This window comes from Zootoca vivipara, chromosome 15 (genome assembly GCF_965207765.1).
Source record: "Zootoca vivipara chromosome 15, rZooViv2.hap1.1, whole genome shotgun sequence".
Classification (NCBI taxonomy): domain Eukaryota; kingdom Metazoa; phylum Chordata; class Lepidosauria; order Squamata; family Lacertidae; genus Zootoca; species Zootoca vivipara.
The window spans coordinates 21646978-21668603 of NC_142598.1; the positions used below are offsets into that span (position 1 = coordinate 21646978).

General features: G+C 45.9%; 1 protein-coding gene across 1 annotated transcript; it reads left to right on the forward strand.

The window, feature by feature from the left end:
• Positions 1-5234: 5234 nt before the first annotated feature.
• Positions 5235-11669, forward strand: LOC118097932 (uncharacterized). The gene is made up of 3 exons (XM_060269093.2): positions 5235-5986; positions 6254-6562; positions 10742-11669. The coding sequence occupies exons 1-3, from the start codon at positions 5941-5943 to the stop codon at positions 11095-11097; spliced, it is 711 nt and encodes a 236-aa protein (XP_060125076.2). The 5' UTR covers positions 5235-5940; the 3' UTR covers positions 11098-11669.
• Positions 11670-21626: the final 9957 nt, after the last annotated feature.

Below are 21626 nucleotides of genomic sequence, written 5' to 3' on the forward strand. Positions count from 1 at the left end.
CCAATGGAAAAGTACACAATGGAAAATCTAGAAAATCCATACTTGGGTTTGCATCAACAACAGGTGGTGAGGAAAAAGAGAACCAAGCATACATTAATCACAGACCCTCCCAGTGTCCCTCTTTTCCAGGGATAGTCCTGGATTTACAGAAGCCATCCCGGTTTCTGATTTGATCCCAGAATGTCCCACTTTTCCTTAAGATGTCCCTATCTTCATTGGAGAAATGTTGGAGAGTATGGAGTTATGCAAACCCCCAAGCCAAGGATGCTTTAGAAGTCATCTGAAAGCAGCCCTGTATAAGGAAGTTTTTTTAAATGTTTAATGTTTTATTATGTTTTTATATATGTTGAAAGCCACCCAGAGTGACTGGGGCAATGCAGTCAGATGGGTGGGGTATTATTATTATTAATTAAATAGGATGTCCCTATTTTTATCAGAGAAACTTTGGATGTATGTAGTCATACATTCACAAAATATAGATGGTAACCTTCCTTAATCTTAACTCCTATCTGAGAGTCCAGATGTTTTAAATTCCTCCCCACCAGGTATCTCTGATATGTAATAGTGTGGGATTGAGATTTGATCTTAATTTTATATTGGCCTTAGGAAATTTCCCTCAGAAATATGTTTGAAGTTGTGCTCTAAATAAAGAGGCATATGTTCAGAACATCACTCTGGAATTTTGCTCCAGATTGCAAACTGTATTTCTTCGAATCCCGCTATGCTTCTGCTATGAAGCCCCTGGTTGACCCAGCCCTCCAGTTTTTAGACATCAGGCCAAGTTCTTGCCAATGTCATTTGCTCACATTCACTCCTCTTGTTTTTCCCAGTTTTTTCTGTTTTCTTCCCACCCTCGTCATTTACATTTTCCTAGGGGCAGAAATATGTCTTGCGTGGACAGGCGACGTCCCCCAACCCCCCCCCCCCGGCGACCCGCTGAGCGGAATAAAGACGCATAACAACGTGCTAGGGGATTCAAATTGGCCACAACTTTATTAAGATTCAGATGTAGGGAGACCTTGGCTCAGGCATTGGGCGTTATCCTTCCCAGCCCCCAGCCGGGGTTCTGGGAGGCTTCGGGGTTATCTACATGTATGGGGCTGGCTCTGGAGAACATATGTTCAAGCAGAGAGAGCCCGCCCCCTGTTTGCCGCCACTGGAAGGGGGAAGTGATTATGCCTATTGGCATGGTCAAGGCTTCCTCCAATACCCCACTCTTGTTGCCGCAAAGGGGGTGAGGTCTCCGCCTCACGCCCCTCCCTCTAGGAAAATCACCAAAGAATTCCGCCCAAGGCCTGACACTGCCCAGGGCCGTCTTAAGCATATCGGGCGCCCGGGCGCCGTGGTACGAAGATTGCTTCGGCGCCCCTCCCGCCCCGTTTCCCACCGCAGCTGTCTGGCGGGCGCAGCGCTGCTGGAGTGGGCGCAGCCGTGCGGCGCCAGCCTGATGGCCCTGCGCCCTGTGCCACCCAGCCTTGCCTTAGAGCCGGCCCTGACACCGCCAAAGATGTGGCATATTGCTACGGGAAAGGCGAAACCTGCCAATGCAGGAAAATTCCTTTCCGACCCTTCAACAGCGGCCTTGATGTAGCAGCGCCTGTGAACCTGTAGAGAAAAGGTTAACCTGCAAAAGAACATGAATGAAGGGTGTGGAGGGTGGGAGAAGCTCTGGAACCAACTGGTGCTTGGAGGTAAAATTCAAATTCTCTTGTGTGAGCTGGGCAGTCCGTCCCCTTACCTGGCCACCCCATGGCAACACCTCCCCAGGCAGGATTGGACGCTGGGCTTGGGTAGGCGGAGACTCCTGGCATCCTACCTGGGGAGGCGATGCCAGCCCCAAACTACCAGGGAGTCGCCTCTGGGACCAGGGGGCTGCGTGCATCCACGCAAAAGTCGCCCATTGATGTGTGGAGCGGTCATTCTCTCTCCCCACGACATCTTTCTCTTTTTTTCTAAGCAAGATGAGCAACATGGATGATGACAGACAGCACTTTGGTGAGGCTTTGGGGAAGAAAGATGGAAGACAACAAAGGGGAGCATTTTTACAGCTCCCTCACCGTGTGCAACCAGAAATATGGAGAATTGGGGCCAGGGATACTGGGTACAGCCGCCCACTGAATTTCCCTTTAAGTGAAAGGAGAACTGCAATGGGAAACAGGTGTATTTTATTCATTACCATTCTTCTAAGCATTACCAAACATTCAAAACTTCCCTAATCTGGCCTGCCTTCAGATGTCTTCTAAAAGTCAGATACTGGTAGTTGTATGTTCTGCTCAGTGGCAAGCAGTTAGTGGACTAGGGGGACAGGGCTAGTCCCCTAAATGTGCCTTCCAGTGCTCTCCATAGCTGCCAAGTTTTCCCTTTTCTCACGAGGAAGCCTATTCAGCATAAGGGAATTTCCCTTAAAAAAAGGGAGAACTTGGCAGCTATGGTGCTCCCCCCCCCGAAAAATAGGTGCCAGGACTCACCATGAAATTGTTACAGTAAGCGCCACACTTTTTAAGTGTTACAGTAAGTGCCGGTACTGCGTGCCCTTGAGTACCCCTGGGAATAAAACACTGGTTCTCAGTAAATTAGAGCCTTCAAGTACTATACAGTATATATAATTTTTATTACATTTTCCTGTTTTACAATTTAAAATACTCATTTAAATATACTTAAAATATCAATGACTTCCCTTCTTCTATTTCCATAGTTCATTTTGCATATCATAAATCCCTGCAAATTTTACAAAAACGAAACCATTCGGTATTCCATTATTGCATCCATCAAAACTTATTTACACTGTTGACTTTATCTTGATGCTGCCAGCGTTCTCAAGTGTACACAACCCCCCCCCCAAGTATTCAATAAACGTTTTCCAATCTTCTCTAAACGTATGTTCTCTTATTCTATATGTTAAGTCTGCAAGCTGCGCATATTCTGTCTGTTGAAGTTGCCATTCTTTAGTTTAGGACCCTAAAGTATTAAGGTGCAATGCATTTTTGTAAACCGCTTTGAGTGTTGTTGTTGTTTTCCTTTTTTAAAATAACAACAATAATAATAAGTTTTATTTATACCCTGCCCTCCACAGCCAAGACTGGGCTCAGGGCGGCTAACACTGAATATAAAACAATTAATTAAAATACAGCTTAAAAACGAGATTAAATACAACATTAAAATTAAAATGCAGCCTCATCAGAAAAAGGAAAAGGGGGAAGGGATCAAGTTGATTCCAGGCCAAAGGCCAGGTGGAACAACTCTGTCTTACAGGCCCTGTGGAAAGAAATCAAATCCCGCAGGGCCCTGGTCTCATGAGACAGAGCGTTCCACCAGGCCGGAGCCAACGCTGAAAAGGCCCTGGCTCTGGTTGAGGCTAATCTGACTTCCTTAGGGCCTGGGATCTCTAAGGTGTTGCTATTTATGGACCTTAAGGTCCACCGCAGGGCATACTGGGAGAGGCGGTCCCGTAGGTACGAGGGTCCTAGGTCGTGAAGGGCTTTAAAGGTCAAAACCTTCACAATCCAGCAGTGTTATAAATTTCATGAAATGCATCAAATACTGTACTGCACATTTAAATATGTGCTTCACGTTTCGAACTTGGCCGTGCAAGGGAGTCTTCCATCCTCAAGGGGGAGTGGTTGAGTTGAGCCTACGCCATATTTCTGCAAGGAGATGGCTTAGAAACAGCAAATGCTCCGAGATGAAGGTCCAGGTCGTGTGGTGTGTGGCTGTTTCTCTCTTGGCTGCAGGTGCGTTTGTAGCTGGGAGAAAAACGATCAGTCAGGAAACCCTAGAATATTCTGTTGGAACTAAAATGTTCTTACAATTTCCCCCAGGTTGATACAAACCGAGGAGGAAAGAACAAGGAGGACAAGTTGGAGAATTGAAGCTTCTGGGGCACAAACCTCTTGCTGTGGACTTGCTTCGTCAACCTGGTGGCATCCATGCATTATTGCTGGATTACAACTCCCATCAACCCCGGCTAGCATGGCTGATGGCACTCAGCCAGCAGAGCAAGAGACTCTTAATCTCAGGATTGTGGGTTCAAGCCCCATGTTGGGCCAAAGATTCCTGCCCTACAATTTTGTGATGGTATTTGTAGTCTGAAACAACTGGAGGGCACCAGGTTGAGGAAGACTGTTCCAGACACTAGCAGGAGGTCTTTAATGCTGTGTGTTGTTGGTGTTGTTGTTGTTGTTGTTGATTTCTGTTGTTATTATGGGTTTCTATGTTATAAACCACCCTGTGACCCATGGATGAAGGGCCGTATATAAATAATATATTATAATATTATTAACATAATAACAATAGTAATACCGACAACTATTTCTGCCACTTATTTTATCTCATGTCCTTTGCTGACCCTCTCTCACCTGCCGTGCCAACAGGTGAGTGGCCTACCTGGTAGGGGTGGCGCCACAGATGACAGGGCAGAAGAGGGCTGGGGAGGGGAAAGTCAGAGGTGTACTGCTCCACTAGGAGATTTAACCAGCTTTCTGGTGTCCTGGCAAGAAGTGGCCACCCCAGAAGCTGAAGGGCAATGTTTGGCTATTTTCTTGACTACTGCTGAGTTCTCTATAAAGGATTGCTTTCATCAGCTCTGTGAATGTTAATCTAATAAGCCAACACTCTGCTCCGTTTCTGAAACAGTTGCACAGATTTAATAGGCGGCATCTCTGACAACAGGCAAACCAGTTTCATACTGCCCACCCCCAGTTCTGTGATGGATGGAGGAGCTAGCAGTCACAGGGGGTCATCAGCCCCCCAGATGCTGGGGTGGGGGAGTGGGGAGTTCTAGGGCAGTTAATGTGGCATACAAATCATCTGTGCATTTGTAGCGCAAATATGCATAGAAAATAGAAAAATGAACACGATTATTTGAGCAATTTCTTTGAGTGCATCTTTTTCTTCCCCCCAGGGCTTTCAGGCAAAGAGATCCAGCAGGTGCCAAGCTTGATGGTGAAGAAGGGCGGAACAGCCCAGCTGGAATGCAGCCAAACTTATGGACACGATAACATGTATTGGTACAAGCAACAGCCCCAGGGGAAGGGCCTTCAGCTTCTCTATTACTCCATTGAACATGCTCCGGAGACCAACGAAATCAAGTCGGACAGATTGACGGCTCGTCGGTTGGACAATAAAGTATTTTGCTTGAACATCTCCTCGGTCGAAGCAAGCGATACAGGCGTGTATTTCTGTGCTAGCAGCAGATACACAGTAGTCGGGAGCTCTTCCTGCAGTGTGCAATAACTCCCTGCCCTGGCTGTGTTTAGCAACGTGACACCTGTTGTCTTTGAGAACGAGACCTTAGAGGTGGTGGGCTGCTGTTCGAAAGGAGTTTTGCTCTGACTGGGGAATTCCACCCGGTGTAATGTGGGCTGCCACCGTTTCACTCTGACTGAAAGGAGAAGAACTTGGTTCATCACTGCAGACCCTGTGCCAGGGTCGCCTCGATGTTGTTACAGTTGCCGTCATCTCTGAATAATGACCATATTGGCTGGGTACTGTAGTCGGATGGAGGGACACCAGTTCCCTATCCCTGCCTTATCATTTAAGAAATACATCACAGGGTCCATTGAAAACTGCTGAACACTTGAGTTGCTGGTGATGCATTTCTCTCCTTCTATCTATATATATAAAAATGTAAATTGACCATGTCCGTTAGTATCCACGTTTCAACAAAAATGCATTCTGGGAAAAGAACCAGGTTGCAAACCAGCGCCCTTTAGTGGCGGCTACACCGGTACTGCACCTATAAAACCTTCTCTCTCAACAGCACCTTGAGCAACACCTCGCTCGCAGCACACAGATTTTGTGCCCCTGAACTAGAACAGCAAAACCAGCAGTATCTGCTTACCTTGACTTTGTGATGTCAGGAGTGGAGTCAGTGTGACGGAACCACAGAAGGAAGCGGAGAGTAAAACTTGCCAAAAGTCTAGTGGCTGCATTAGAGAAGAAATGTGGATTGGCTGGTGCCTTCTGAGCGTTTGGCTTTTGGAAATAGGTAAAGCTTTCATTGAACCCTTTTTATATTATGCTCACCTGCGACGTTGGTTTAAACCAGTGTTTTCCAGTGGGGTGAGGGTTTAAACCAGTGTTTTCCAAACTTGGGTCTCCAGCTGTTTTTGGACTACAGTTCCCATCATCCCTGACCACCGGTCCTGCTAGCTAGGGATGCTGTAGTCCAAAAACAGCTGGAGACCCAAGTTTGGAAAACACTGGTTTAAACCCTCACCCCCAATGTTATAACACTTCGCTTTCTCTCTTCCAGGAAGCTCAAATGCTCGCATCGACCAAACACAGGGTTTAGTGCTGAGAGAAGGCGACACTGCGCAGCTGGAATGCAATCAAACGGAGTCGCACAACTATTTGTTCTGGTACCGGCAGGATGCAAATCGAGGGCTGCAGTTTCTCTATTTTTTCCAGTATCGAGAGCTTCTGGAGAACAGCAGCAGTCTTCCTCAACGGTTCGCAGCCGAGCAGCCTGAGACTCAGCGCCTTAAGCTGAAGATTTCCTCTGTGAAACAAGACGATTCGGCCGTCTACTTCTGTGCAACCAGTGTTGACACAGCGGTTCAAAGTAATGCTTTCCACCTACAAAAACATTGCATATGTATGAGTGTCTGAGGGTGGAACAAGACAGACACGATCCTGTGTGTTTTTCTCATAACACTCATGCTGGGAATTTGGGCAGTATTTGAATAGACAAATCAGTGGATGAGAGAGGAACTGCTTAACTTCTGCCCTGTCTGCAGAAACCCAGCTGGATGGGCGGGGTAATAATAATAATAATAATAATAATAATAATAATAATAATAAATTGCTTTTGTCCACATACAAAAATGAACAGGAAGTGAGTGTGTGTGTGGGGGGGGGTATGTGTGCAGCATTTGCCTGTATAAGTCCGAAAGCACAGGACAGATAAACACCCCTTGCACCTGATCCTTTACCTCCTCCTCAAAGGGTCCCCACTGGGGTGATGACTTTTTTACAACCTCATTTCCCTGTACTGTATCATAATTTGATGAGCTTTAATTAAAGATTAGATAAAATCTTACTATCAAAGAGATTTGATAAAAAAACCTCACGCACAAAATGATTTAAAAAATTTTATGTATCAGTTTATTGACCATTTTTGAAGTCACTGTAAGCAGATATAAAATTGAACCCAACCTTTAGAGTCACATATATACAACATTATATAGGGTCATCAAACACACAAGGAAGCTTTTTAAAGCTGCAGTAACAGTATAGTCGCCGCTAGAGGACGATGTTTTGCTACCTCTTCTGTAGGTTCTTTTCCCAGCATGCCCGGCAGGGTCTGCTGGCTGAGTTTTGAGGTCCCAAAAAGGGGCTTTTACCTTGCGCAGGTGTGACATTTGTATACCCTATCTTGCTAAGAACACTCCCCGTTGTGGAATGTGGTGTTGTGTCCAAATTTGATACGGAATATATATAGAATTGTTAATACAATTTAATGAAATGGTAAAACGGCATACAAAATTTTTTAAAATGGTTTGTGCGTAACCTTTTTTTAATATTTCAATGGAATATACCTCATTTTAGTCATTAATAGGCAAACGTTCGTCCATTTGTGCTACAGGACATAATTTTTGAGGAAAAAATTGAAAAAGTCATCACCCTAGTCCCCACACCTCCATTACATCATCTCTGCAAATGTAGGACTGCAACCACACGTTTGCCAAGTTCCACCCGGAAAACAGACCCTCCAAGTGTCCCTATTTTGCAGGGACAGTCCTGAATTTACAGAAGCCATCTTGGTTTCTGATTTGATCCTGGAATATGCAGCTTTTCCGTAGGACGTCCCTACCTGAATTGTTAGAGGGTTTGGAGTTATGCGACCCCCGAGCCAAGGAGATAAATAACTATACTGTATAACCTTTAGAAGATATCTGAAAGAAGTCCTGTATAGGGAAAAGTTTTTTTAAAAAATGTTTCATGCTTTTATATATGATGGAAGCAGCCCAGAGTGGCTGGGGCAACCGAGTCGGATGGGCAGGGTATTATTATTATTATTATTATTATTACAGAATAGGATGTCCCTGTTTTCATCTGAGAAATGTTTGACCGATTGCGTTCAAATTTTGACACAATGCCGCATGTGAATATGAGAGTAACCCCGTACCGTTTTCATAGACAGATGTCACACCTGTGCCTGGTAAAAAACCCAAAACTCTGTGTTTCAAAACACACCGCTCAGATGAAAATGCATTCTGGGAAAAGAACCAGGTTGCAAACCAGCACCCTCTAGTGGCAGCTACACTGGTACTGCACCTATAAAACCTTCTCTCTCAACAGCACCTCGGCTCCCATTTACATACTAGGCCGAAGCCTTTACAGACTAGGCCGAATGGAGGTACTGACTTGCCTGGGTGGGGGTCGGGAGGAGGAGGGAACGGGATAGGTCAGGACACTGTGGGACCAGTCACAAGAATGAACCGGGGGGGGGGGAGATGGGGCATGATATATCATGGGTTGGGATAGGGTAGGGAGAGACAGGGATGCGCCTGCATAAACAGAACACGTGTAAAACAGGGGGACTCTGAAGGTGAGGGGAGTCTGAAGGGGGACTCTGAGTCTCCATTTAACAGACTGAGCCACAGCAACGCGTGGCAGGGCCAGCTAGTTTTAAATAAAATGATAAATACCCCAGGCCCTTGGCTAATTAAAGAATCTCTGGTTGGTTGGTTGGTTGGTTGGCTGGCTGGCTGGCTGGCATCTGTTTGTCTCGGGTGACAATGGTAGAGTGTGCCTTTGGGGGTGAAGTCAAACCGTTGGAGAGTTACAGTGCCTGCCTTAGAGACCGATGGGGAGAGACATGTTTTGTTGCGTCTGGGGAAGATGAAGGTGTCTGGCTGTGCTGATCTATGGCCTTTTAAATTGGGTGTGGTGGTTATTGTTTTCATTTATTATTACGGTATGGTGTTTTTTTTGTGTGTTTTTATGTTGCAAGCTGCCCTGTGATCTTTGGATGAAGGGTGGTCTAGAAATTAAATAAGTACGTAAAATATATTTTATAGGATGACGCTTTGAGGCAACTATTCCTTTTAATCAGTTTTTGCCAACTGGAAAAAAATGTTTTAGACTAGAACTCCCACCAGCCCCAGCCAGTGCAATTGTTTGGCAAAGGGTGCCTTACAGCTTCATTTAAAAAGAAACCACAAACTAGTTCCTTTCACAAGGAAAGGGCCCTCCACACATGCTCTGGAGGCATTCTGAGAAGGCTGCCATAGTTTTCAGAACACAACCATGGGAGCCTTATTCTGATCCAGCTGTGAGGTGACATTTAAGGGGAAAAAACAGCAAATAACTAAGATTCACACTGGCATTCAGTTTTTGTCACATATTTAGAGATATGTAGGTGGAGATACTTTGATACCATCAGATTGCCCAGGGCTTTTTTTTCCAGCCGGAACTCTCCGGAACTCAGTTCCAGCACGCCTTTGCCATTATAAGGGAACAAGGGAGGTGTTCACGGTGAGTTCCAGCACCTCTGAGATTGCCTAATCAACTCTCTCTTTCACAGAGTTGCACCCCTGCCAGAATATAACAAGTGATATAAACATTTGTGGCTTGTCATGTTATAGAACAGGCACGTCCAACAGGTAGATTGTGATCTACCAGTAGATCACTGGATGTCTGTGGTAGATCACTGCTAGATCACTGGCACCCCTAAAAAAACCTCACCCAAAATTTTCCTCCTCCCTAAAAAAAGCTGAACTATGACCTGAAGCCCTAAACAAAAATGGGCCTCCCTCCCTCCTAAAAGACGCTCAACAAGTTTGACCTAAACCCCAAAAAACAGGGCTTCTCTTCCTTAAAAAAAACTCAACAGCTTTGACCTGAATCCCCCAAAAGGGGGTAGATCACTCCCAGTTTTTAACTGTGAGTAGATCAGAGTCTCTTGGGAGTTGGCCACCCCCGTTATAGAATATTCCTGGGCAAAAATAAATAAATGTAACATTAAAGAATTTAATCACGGAAAGCATAATTTTTTAAAAAGCAGGAACATTGGACAACAAATACAAAAATGCTGTTATCAAACCCAGCAGTGTGAGCTACTTCCAGGGCATACACAGGATTGTGCTGCGAATATCCTCAAGACACAAAGCATGCCCTAAACTTTCAGTCCCGCCAATTAAAATTGGAGCACATTGATGCGCCAGATTAAAGGGTATGTTGGTTTAGTGCATCAGTTGCAGCAGGGAAGGGGACTTTTGCTGTTGTACTTCAACTCCTATCAGCCCCAGGCAGTAGGGCTATTGATGGAAGTCCAGCAACACCTCGCTCGCAGCGCACAGATTTTGTGCCCCTGAACTAGAACAGCAAAACCAGCAGTATCTGCTTACCTTGACTTTGTGATGTCAGGAGTGGAGTCAGTGTGACGGAACCACAGAAGGAAGCGTAGAGTATCACAGCCACATAAAACTTGCCAAAAGTCTAGTGGCTGCATTAGAGAAGAAATGTGGATTGGCTGGTGCCTTCTAAGCCTTTGGCTTTTGGAAATAGGTAAAGCTTTCATTGAACCCTTTTTATATTATGCTCACCTGTGACGTTGGTTTAAACCAGGCTTTCCCAAACTTGGGTCTTCGGCTGTTTTTTGGACTACAGTTCCCATCATCCCTGACCTGCTAGCTAGGGCTGCTGTAGTCCAAAAACAGCTGGAGACCCGAGTTTGGAAAACACTGGTTTAAACCCTCACCCCCAATGTTATAACACTTCGCTTTCTCTCTTCCAGGAAGCTCAAATGCTCGCATCGACCAAACACCGGGTTTAGTGCTGAGAGAAGGCGACACTGCGCAGCTGGAATGCAATCAAACGGAGTCGCACAACTATTTGTTCTGGTACCGGCAGGATGCAAATCGAGGGCTGCAGTTTCTCTATTTTTTCCAGTATCGAGAGCTTCTGGAGAACAGCAGCAGTCTTTCTGAACGGTTCGCAGCCGAGCAGCCTCAGACTCAGCGCCTTCAGCTGAAGATTTCCTCTGTGAAACAAGAGGATTCGTCCGTCTACTTCTGTGCAACCAGTGTTGACACAGTGGTTCAAAGTAATGCTTCCCACCTACAAAAACATTGCATATGTATGAGTGTCTGAGGGTGGAACAAGACAGACACGATCCTGTGTGTTTTTCTCATAACACTCATGCTGGGAATTTGGGCAGTATTTGAATAGACAAATCAGTGGATGAGAGAGGAAGTGCTTAACCTCTGCCCTGCCTGCAGAAACCCAGCTGGATGGGCGGGGTAATGATAATAATAATAATAATAATAATAATAATAATAATTGCTTTTGTCCGCACACAAAAACCAACAGGAAGTGAGTGTGTGTGGGGGGGTATGTGTGCAGCATTTGCCTGTATAAGTCCGAAAGCACAAGACAGATAAACACACCTTGCACCTGATCCTCTACCTCCTCCTCAAAGGGTCCCCACTGGGGTGATGACTTTTTTACAACCTCATTTCCCTGTACTCTATCATAATTTGATGAGCTTTAATTAAAGATTAGATAAAATCTTACTTTCAAAGAGATTTGATAAAAAAAAACCTCACGCACAAAATGATTTTAAAAAATTTATGTATCCGTTTTTTGACCATTTTTGAAGTCACTGTAAGCAGATATAAAATTGAACCCAAGCTTTAGAATCACATATATACAACATTATAGATGTTGGGACACAGGTGGCGCTGTGGGTTAAACCACAGAGCCTAGGGCTTGCTGATCAGAAGGTCGGCGGTTCGAATCCCTGCGATGGGGTGAGCTCCCGTTGCTCGGTCCCAGCTCCTGCCAACCTAGCAGTTCGAAAGCATGTCAAAGTGCAAGTAGATAAATAGGTACTGCTCCAAGCGGGAAGGTAAACGGCGTTTCCGTGTGCTGCTCTGGTTTGCCAGAAGCGGCTTTGTCATGGTGGCCACATGACCCAGAAGCTGTACGCCGGCTCCCTCGGCCAATAATGCAAGATGAGCGCCACAACCCCAGAGTCGGTCATGACTGGACCTAATGGTCAGGGGTCCCTTTACCCTTTACCTGAACTCTCAGCTCTGCAATATAAAATGGAATCAACTAAAGTTGAGCTGATTATTCCATAGTATGGGGTGATCTGATATAGACTGTATGCATACCATAGATTCAAAGCACCTCCCTACCCCTCCAAGTATTCTGGGAACTGTAGTTTGTGGAGGGTGCTGGAGAAGTGTACCTCTGTGGGGCATAAACTACAGTTCCCAGGATCAGTGTGTGTGCGCGCACAGGCCCGGCTCTAGGGGTAGTCTCGGTGGCGCGGGGCGCCAGGCCGGCAGGAGGGCGACCGACCGGCTTGAGGCGGCCCTGATCAGACATCCACACAACCTGACCAGCCCTATGAAGTTGATGATTGCTTTGACACTTCTTCCAGTATACTGACATTAGTTCACCTGTCTTCCCAGGTGATGTGTTAAAAATTTTCAGAGACACCATTGATTGAATCTTTCGAGGCGTTGGAGATGTTGTGAGAGTGAGCCCCAGTGAACTCACTCAATGGGACTTTCAAATAGACATAAACTGAATTGCACTGTAGCTCTGGGCAATCATTGCTGTCTCTGCCTTTGCGATGACATAAACTGGAGTCAAGAGAAGGAAGCAGACGCTGCGGCTGTTCTAAAACGTTTGCCCACAAACGTTTGCCCGCAGCTCAGGACGGAAGAGATGTGGATCATCTGGTGTGTGGCCACTTGCCTCTTGGAAGTAGGTAAGACCTTCACTTCACTCACCCTAAAGGTTCTTATTTAAGACATTGTTTTAAAGGGCTCCTTTACAAGCTTCCCTCTCCCTCTCTCCCCCAGGATGGTCCAATGCAGAGATCAGGCAACAGTGGAGTCTGGTGCTTCAGGAAGGCAGAAATGCCACGCTGGAGTGCGAACAAACTACCGACCACAACAGCATGCTTTGGTTCCGGCAAGACTCAGGACAGGGTCTGCAGCTTCTCTTTAATTTCTATTTAACTCAACTACAACAAAAAGGCAACATTTCTGAGCGTTTCCAAGCTGAGCAGCGCGAAACAAAGCAATGCCACCTTAACATTTCCCCAGCCAGACCAAAGGATTCAGCTGTGTATTTCTGTGCAACTAGCAAAGACACAGCATTTCAAAGCCACCTCTTCTTCCTACCAAAACCTCACTTCATTGATGTGCATGGAGGGTAGAGGGAAGATTACCCAAGACTTAGTGGCAGAGGGTTCTTAACCCCACAATGGCCAGCACTCAGCTGCAAAAGCAGACAATTGTTTTAATTGATGTTTGACCAGCTGGGCTCTGAAATTAATAATAATAATAATAATAATAATAATAATAATAATTTATTTATACCCCACCCATCTGGCTGGGCTTCCCCTGCCACTCTGGGTGGCTTCCAACAAACATGAAAATACATCAAATATCACAGTTTAAAAACTTCCCTAAACAGGGCTGCCTTTAGGTATTTTCTAAATGTCAGGTAGTTATTTATCTCTCTGACCTCTGATAGGAGGGTGTTCCACAAGGCGGGTGCCACTACCGAGAAGGTCCTCTGCCTGGTTCCCTGTAGCTTTGCTTCTCGCAGTGAGGGAACCGCCAGAAGGCCCTCGGCGCTGGACCTCAGTGTCCGGGCAGAACAATGGGGGTAGAGACGCTCCTTCAGGTATACTGGACCGAGGTCGTTTAGGGCTTTAAAGGTCAGCACCAACACTTTGAACTGTGCTCGGAAACGTACTGGGAGCCAATGCAGGTCTTTCAAGACCGGTGTTATGTGGTGTCGGCGGCCGCTCCCAGTCACCAGTCTAGCTGCCGCATTCTGGATTAGTTGTAGTTTTCGGGTCACCTTCAAAGGCAGCCCCACATAGAGTGCATTGCAGTAGTCCAAGCGAGAGATAACTAGAGCATGCACCACTCTGGCGAGACAGTCTGCAGGCAGGTAGGGTCTCAGCCTGCGTACCAGATGGCGCTGATAGACAGCTGCCCTGGACACAGAATTAACCTGTGTCTCCATGGACAGCTGTGAATCCAAAATGACTCCCAGGCTGCGCACCTGGTCTTTCAGGGGCACAGTTACCCCGTTTGGGACCAGGGAGTCCTCCACACCTGCCCACCTCCTGTCCCCCACTAACAGTACTTCTGTCTTGTCAGGATTCAATCTCAATCTGTTAGAACTGAGCATGGCTTAGAGGTGTAATGGGGAGAGGAGAATCAGCTGCTGCGTGGGAGCTCAGGACCCCCACCTTTGCCCCATCTCTGTTTCCTGCCCCAGCAGAGCCACAAATTAGATTGCAAGCAAAATAATATTTATGGGTGGCTGTTAAAAATTCTATAACTTCAAACTCCCCCATAATATAACCAGACTTAAAGAACGGATGAGATTTCCAAGAGGACATTTGTTATGGACATGCAACAATATAATAACCTGATGCTGAAACATTGAGCTCACGGGACCAACAATGATAAAACTAATGCTGAACACCAGACATGCTTCATCCCACAAGGGGTCTTCCTCAGTGGTCAGTAAATGTACCTAAAAACCCAGCACTGTCACCAGAAGTAAAACACTTGACTGATCTAAATAGATACAGTGAGCTGACCTGCAATAAAGACAAGGTATAATAGTTAAAATCATAGAATCATAGAGTTGGAAGAGACCACAAGGGCCATCCAGTCCAACCCCCTGCCAAGCAGGAAACACCATCAAAGCATTCCTGACAGATGGCCGTCAAGCCTCTGCTTAAAGACCTCCAAAGAAGGAGACTCCACCACACTCCTTGGCAGCAAATTCCACTGTCGAACAGCTCTTACTGTCAGGAAGTTCTTCCTAATGTTTAGGTGGAATCTTATTTCTTGTAGCTTGAATCCATTGCTCCGTGTCCGCTTCTCTGGAGCAGCAGAGAACAACCTTTCTCCCTCCTCTATATGGCATCCTTTAATATATTTGAACAATTTGTGATCAATATACTGTACATCTCGGACAAGATTAAAAACCTCCATCTAGTAAGTAATGGTTTTTAGGAAACTCACCAACCATTCCATTGAATTATTGTACACCTATGGTAAACCTGGAGAGATAAATGGATTAATAGAGAAGGTAGTATTTTTCTAATGCCCAGTCTATAAATCTAGATGATGCCAAATTAAAACAAAACACTTTACACTGTGGAATTTGGGTTTCAGATTTCAGTTTTGTGTGTGTCCTGCCCCAGCACACTCACTATTCCATTAATCTTCGGTTTGAAATTGCTTGTTTGCCTCCTGACATAACACACTCCATCACAGGCAAGGGAAATGATAGCTGTTCAGCACTGTTTCTGACCCAAAACATGTGAGATAACCACTTTTTTTTTTACACCAAGCAATCTTCAATGTATTAAAAACCATTTTTTAAAGTTATACATAGGAATGGGGAAGAAATTCAGTTTGTTTATTACATATATAGGAAAATTGCTTGCAAAAATGTGTATATTGGGCAAAACTGGAATAAAATTATTAGGGGAACTATACACTAAACCAGGCATCCCCAAACTCCGGCCCTCCAGATGTTTTGGACTACAATTCCCATCTTCCCCGACCACTGGTCCTGTTAGCTAGGGATCATGGGAGTTGTAGGCCAAAACATCTGGAGGGCTGCAGTTTGGGGATGCCTGCACTAAACGAATTCTCTTGAGGACTTTAAGAAATCACAAGCAGATGTAGCAAATTAAAGACTGGATAAATGAGAAACTGAAATGAACAAGATTTGCCCACCCTTCCTACACATAGGTGTGCAAACATATTGATGTAGTATAGCAGGGGTGGCCAACTCCCAAGAGACTGCAATCTACTCACAGAGTTAAAAACAGGCAGTGATCTACCCCCTTTTTTGGGGTTCAGGACAAAGCTTTAGGAAGGAAAGCCCTGTTTTGGGGGGGTTCTGGTCAAAGCTGTTGAGCTTTTTCAGGGGAGTTAGGCTAGCTTAGGCAAGTTGTAGGGCTTCTTTGAGGAGAGCCAGTGATCTACCAGTGATCTACCACAGACGTACAGTGATCTACCAGTAGATCATGATCTACCTGTTGGAGGTGCCTGTAGTATAGAAATGCTGACATTTACCTAGGAGAAAGGAAGAATAAAGCTCCCCTGGAGTATACAAAGGGTGGAATGTTGATAGTTGCAATATGGCTAACGAGACATGTTATTCTTTCAAAAAATCCATTTTGATATTCATTTACACTTTTATCTGGCCTTTTCCAGTTAGCTACATTTTTATTTTTTTTGCATAGGTCTGTTGTGTTTCATTTCACCATCTGCCGATGCAGAAATTATGAAATTTTAAACTTATTTTTTATGTAGCACACTTAGCCACGGAGGGGCATGTGCAACAGCTACCTTGCTCGCAGGTTCCCCCTCATAGTTAACTCCTTTCCAGAAGAGTAGCCCTGTAGTCTTTTGCAGCAAAAACTGCAAAGGATATTTCAATCGCAGTGAATGAAGTGCTTCATGTTCCATCACAAAGCCCACATCCTCCAACATTTCTCTCATGAAAATAGGGGCTTCCTATATCATCATCCTCATATGCTGCCCATCTGACTGAGTTGCCCCAGCCACTCTGGGCTGCTTCCAACATATATAAAAACATAATAAAACATTAAACATCAAACAAATCTTCCCTATACAAGGCTGCCTTCAGATGTCTTCTAAAGCTTGTATAATTACTTATATCCTTGGCTCGGGGGGTTGCATAACTCCATACTCTCCAACATTTCTCCAATGAAAATAGGGACGTCCTAAGGAAAACTGGGACATTCCGAGATCAAATCAGAAACCGGGATAGCTTCTGTATATCCGGGACTGTTCCTGGAAAACAGGGACACTTGGAGGGTCTGAAAGCCATATATGTCTGCAAATCTAACAATGTGAAAATAGGCTAGTTTAGGCAACAAACAACACTTTGAAAACAAGAAAAGCGAAGTAGGACCTGTATACATCCACGAATTTGCAAAGCAATTTACATAGCTATTATACATAATATGTATACATGCTGTAATAGCATGTTCGCTGCAACTTTCACAGCAAGCACCTCAAAGGGAGGGACAGGAGGAAATTATCTTGATAAACTGCATTCAGTGGATTCCTCTGACATCCCTGGCTGCTAATTCATTCAGATTTGACTAGCTGCTTGGTTGTTGTTTTTACTGCTGAATTGACCTATCAGTTTAAGATTATGCTATCTTCAGAGAGATGAGCTCCTCCTTTTCAGCAGGTCCCCAGCCGCTCCACCTCCTTGGCAGGAAGGTCTCAGAATCAATTCCTGCCACCAGTGAGGTGCACTCACGAGAACCTCCTCTTTAACTCTTCCTCGAGGCTCAGAGGCAGCATCTGCCTTGTTCCACGCTTCTCTTGCAGCAGAGACCATGTGGTGGAAAGCACTGGGTATTGGCTTGCAGCTGTTGGCAGGTAGGGGGATCTCTCTCTCAGGCAGGATAAGTCTGGCCAAGGGCTTCCACAACTGTCAAAGGAAGGAAGGAAGGACCCAGCTGCACAGGCTGGGGCGCTTTAGGGGAGATGTTCCAAGAGAGTTGGCAATGAGATAAAAATGGCAGGCACCCTGCAAGCAATATGGAATTTGCAAGTGAGAAGAGAAACAGGCAGAGAAATGAGAAAGGAGGAGGGCCAGGATAGGGAAACGAGGGGCAGAAGCACAGCAAATCTAAAGGGGTCCTCAGCAGAAGAGGTGTCCCATAATTCTCTCTTTCTCTTGCTTTCATTCATAATATATTTGAATATGTATAATGTATTCAGTGCTTTTTTCTGGGGGGGGGGACGCAGGAGTACGCATACCCCTAAACATTTTGTGAATCTAAGTTTGGCCTCATTGAGAGCCAGTGTGGTGTGGTGGTTAGGAGCGGTAGACTCGTAATCTGGTGAACCGGGTTTGAGTCTCCGCTCCTCCACATGCAGCTGCTGGGTGACCTTGGGCTAGTCACACTTCTCTGAAGTCTCTCAGCCCCTCTCACCTTACAGAGTGTTTGTTGTGGGGGAGGAAGGGAAAGGAGAATGTTAGCCGCTTTGAGACTCCTTCGGGTAGTGATAAAGCAGGATATCAAATCCAAACTACTACTACTACTACTACTACTCTTCCTCTTCTTCTTCTTCTTCTTCTTCTTCTTCTTCTTCTTCTTCTTCTTCTTCTTCTTCTTCTTCTTCTTCTTCTTCTTCTTCTCATTGAGGGGCAGTATTTCAATATGAGTAGGAAAATGAAAGTACCCCTAAGCATTTGTTCTTTTAGGGAGAAAAGGCACTAAATGTATTTACTTAAGAGTTGGTTCTTGTCATATCTCTGAAGGCAGATAATTACATAAAGCAGGCACCATCAGAGGAAAAGCCCTTTTCTGTGTTGCAGCAAGATGGATTTCTGCAGGTCTCCACACCGCTAGGCCTTAACCTCCACTGAAGATCTTAGCAATTGGGCTGATCTGTATGAATCCCTTAATTTTCTTCTGCCCAAAGAATGGCTGTGCTTCATTCCTTTGGGGAACATAAAGTGCACCACAAGGGTGGGTGGGTGGCATGCTAGTGGGGAGGAGGAGATTATGGGGATAGCACAGCCTGTAGAGCATGAGACTCTTAATCTCAGGGTTGCAGGTTCGAGCCCCACGTTCAGCCAAAGATTCCTGTATTGCAGGGGGTTGGACTAGATGACCCTCAGGGTCCCTTTCAACTCTACAATTCTATGGTTCTATGTATGAGGACTGGAAAGAAGGGGATAAAGGAATCGATGGGAAAGAACTGCGGTAAGCCGATGGGCCGTTCACTGCCACCTCATCCCCTCCTGCTTCTGAAATTCCACAGGCCGTTCTCTGCTGAATGTGAGCTCTCAATGCAAATATGAGGTGGGATTTAGTTGAGGGAAAGGGCAGTTTCTTCCTTTTGGAAACAGAAAAGCAAAGTTAGGAGCCAAACTGTGACATGTAAAGCTGAGCAAGCTCTCCTGTTTGAGGTCCTTGTTCACTTCTCAGGTCTTCCACAGGTTTCTGCAATGGAGTCACCGTGACACAGAAAGAATGGTTCAAATTTGCCTGGAAGGGGGTCAAGACAAGCATTGAGTGTTCCCACAATGACAACACCTACACGACTATCCTTTGGTATCGGCAGGAGAGCAACCTTGCAGACAAGCAGCTGCATCTCCTTGGCTATTCTGTGCATGGATCTGTGTCTATGGAGCCAGCTATGGAGAAATACAGTATAGAATCGACAAATGTGACACATGCTTCCCTGTCCATCACTCCGGAACAAACTGCTGATTCAGCCGTGTATTTCTGTGCAGCCAGTAAAGGCACAGCGAGAGCTCTCTGCCTTACAGCTGCACATAAACATTGCAGCTCTGCCAATACTCCCCTTCCTGTCTTCTCTCATTGTCTTCTGAAACAGGTCTCTCTCTCTCTCTCTCTCTCTCTCTCTCTCTCTCTCTCTCTCTCTCTCTCTCTCACACACACACACACACACACACACACACACACAGAGAGAGAGAGAGAGAGAGAGAGAGAGAGAGAGAGAGAGAGAGAGAGAGACCTGTTTCAGAAGACAATGAGAAACAGCAGCACTATCTGCCGCAATGGGCTTATGGACCTTCCAAGTGTGCCTATTTTCCAGGGACAGCCCGAGATTTACAGTAGCCGTCCTGTTTCTGATTTGATCCCAGAATGGCCCACTTTCCCTTAGGATGCCCCTATTTTCATCGGAGAAATGTTGGAGGGTATGGGCTTATGGCCCACAGCATTTTTTAAAAAAATTATTATTATTTATGATTTTCAATTTTTTACATTTCAATAATTTTACAATCATTTGAACATTTCAGAACTTGACTTCCTTCCCTAAGTGTGCTGATGTTTCTTGGCATCCACATAATTCTTACATATCTTATAACAACTACATAAAATGCAAATAACCCTCACAGGCTAGCCGAAAAGGAAAGGGAATTGTTTTTGTTTCCCCTTTCCTGGACTACAGCATCCTTTTTGAGATGGGGTGAGACTATCTTGTAGGTGGAGCTTCCTTCAGCTGCTCAGAGACAACCCAAATTCCTAGACCGAAGCCTGCGATTAAACATCTCTGCTAGTCATCACGGGGTGATGTGACGGGGTGAGCTCCCGTTGCTTGGTCCCAGCTCCTGCCAACCTAGCAGTTCGAAAGCATGTCAAAATGCAAGTAGATAAATAGGAACCGCTACAGCGGGAAGGTAAACGGCGTTTCCATGTGCTGCTCTGGTTTGCCAGAAGCAGCTTTGTCATGCTGGCCACATGACCTGGAAGCTGTACGCCGGCTCCCTCGGCCAATAATGCGAGATGAGCGCGCAACCCCAGAGTCGGTCACGACTGGACCTAATGGTCAGGGGTCCCTTTACCTTTACCTTTAGTCATCACTGGGTGAGGGTGTGAGAGAGAGGAATATCTTGATACCTCTGCACAAATTTAAGGGTCTCATTCCATACAAAACATGTTAACAACCCCAGTTTGGGTTGCACAGGGAGGACTACTGAACTCCTGTTTCTAAGAGAGCTTTGTTGTGTTCATATAGACAGAACCAGACTGCTGGTGCCAGGGAAGGAAGCCGATATATTACAGTCACATAAAAGCCACATTCGACACTTGCAAAGAGCTCAGAGATGTGGATCAACTGGTGTGTGGCTATGTGCTGCTTAAAATTCAGTAAGTCCATCACCAGAATCCCCTTCTCTGCTTTATAGCTAGCTTTTAGTATTCTAATCCTAGACCCGGGTTTAAATTTCTGCTTTCCTCTTTCTCTTTCAGGATTCTCAAATGCTGAGATCACCCAGCCATGGAGCTTGGTGCTGCAGGAAAACAAAACTGCACGGATTGTGTGCGAACAAAAGTATCAGCACAACATCATGCTCTGGTACCGCCAGGGTGCTGAGCCAGGTCTGCAGCTCCTCTTTCACTACTATTATGCCCAGCAACAGCCTGCAGGCAATGTTTCTGACCGGTTCACAGCTGATATGCCCAACACAGATTGCTTGATCCTGAATATTTCCCCTGCAAAGCCAGAAGATTCAGCTGTGTATTTCTGTGCGTCAGCAGAAACACAGCAGTTCAAAGTTACTTCTCCTTCCTACAAAATCCTCTGTGTGTCCTCATCACTCTGCCTGTGTGGGCAACTGTGCTTCAGTGGTACGATTCAATTTACCATGTATGGACCTGTTGTGTATTGAGTCAAAGGATTTTATATCTGTATTACTACCATGTTTCTCATATTTTAAGGCATCCCTACAAAATAAGGCATGGCAGGATTTTCCTGAGGTGGAAAAATATAAGGCATACCTCGAAAATAAGCCGTACCGGGTGGTGGAAGAAGGTCTGTGGCAAAGAAGGGTTGCTGCTGCCGCATTAACCCCCGGGACCTGGCTGTAGCCTCAGCGCGCAGCCCCAGGACCCGGCTGCAGCCTTTGCGCGCGGACACCCGGGACCCGGCTGCAGCCTCTGCCTGCCGCGCACGCAGCCCCAGGACCCGGCTGCAGCCTCTGCCTGCCGCGCGCGCAGCCCCAGGACCCAGCTGCAGCCTCTGCCTGCCGCGCGCGCAGCCCCAGGACCCGGCTGCAGCCTCTGCCTGCCGCGCGCGCAGCCCCAGGACCCGGCTGCA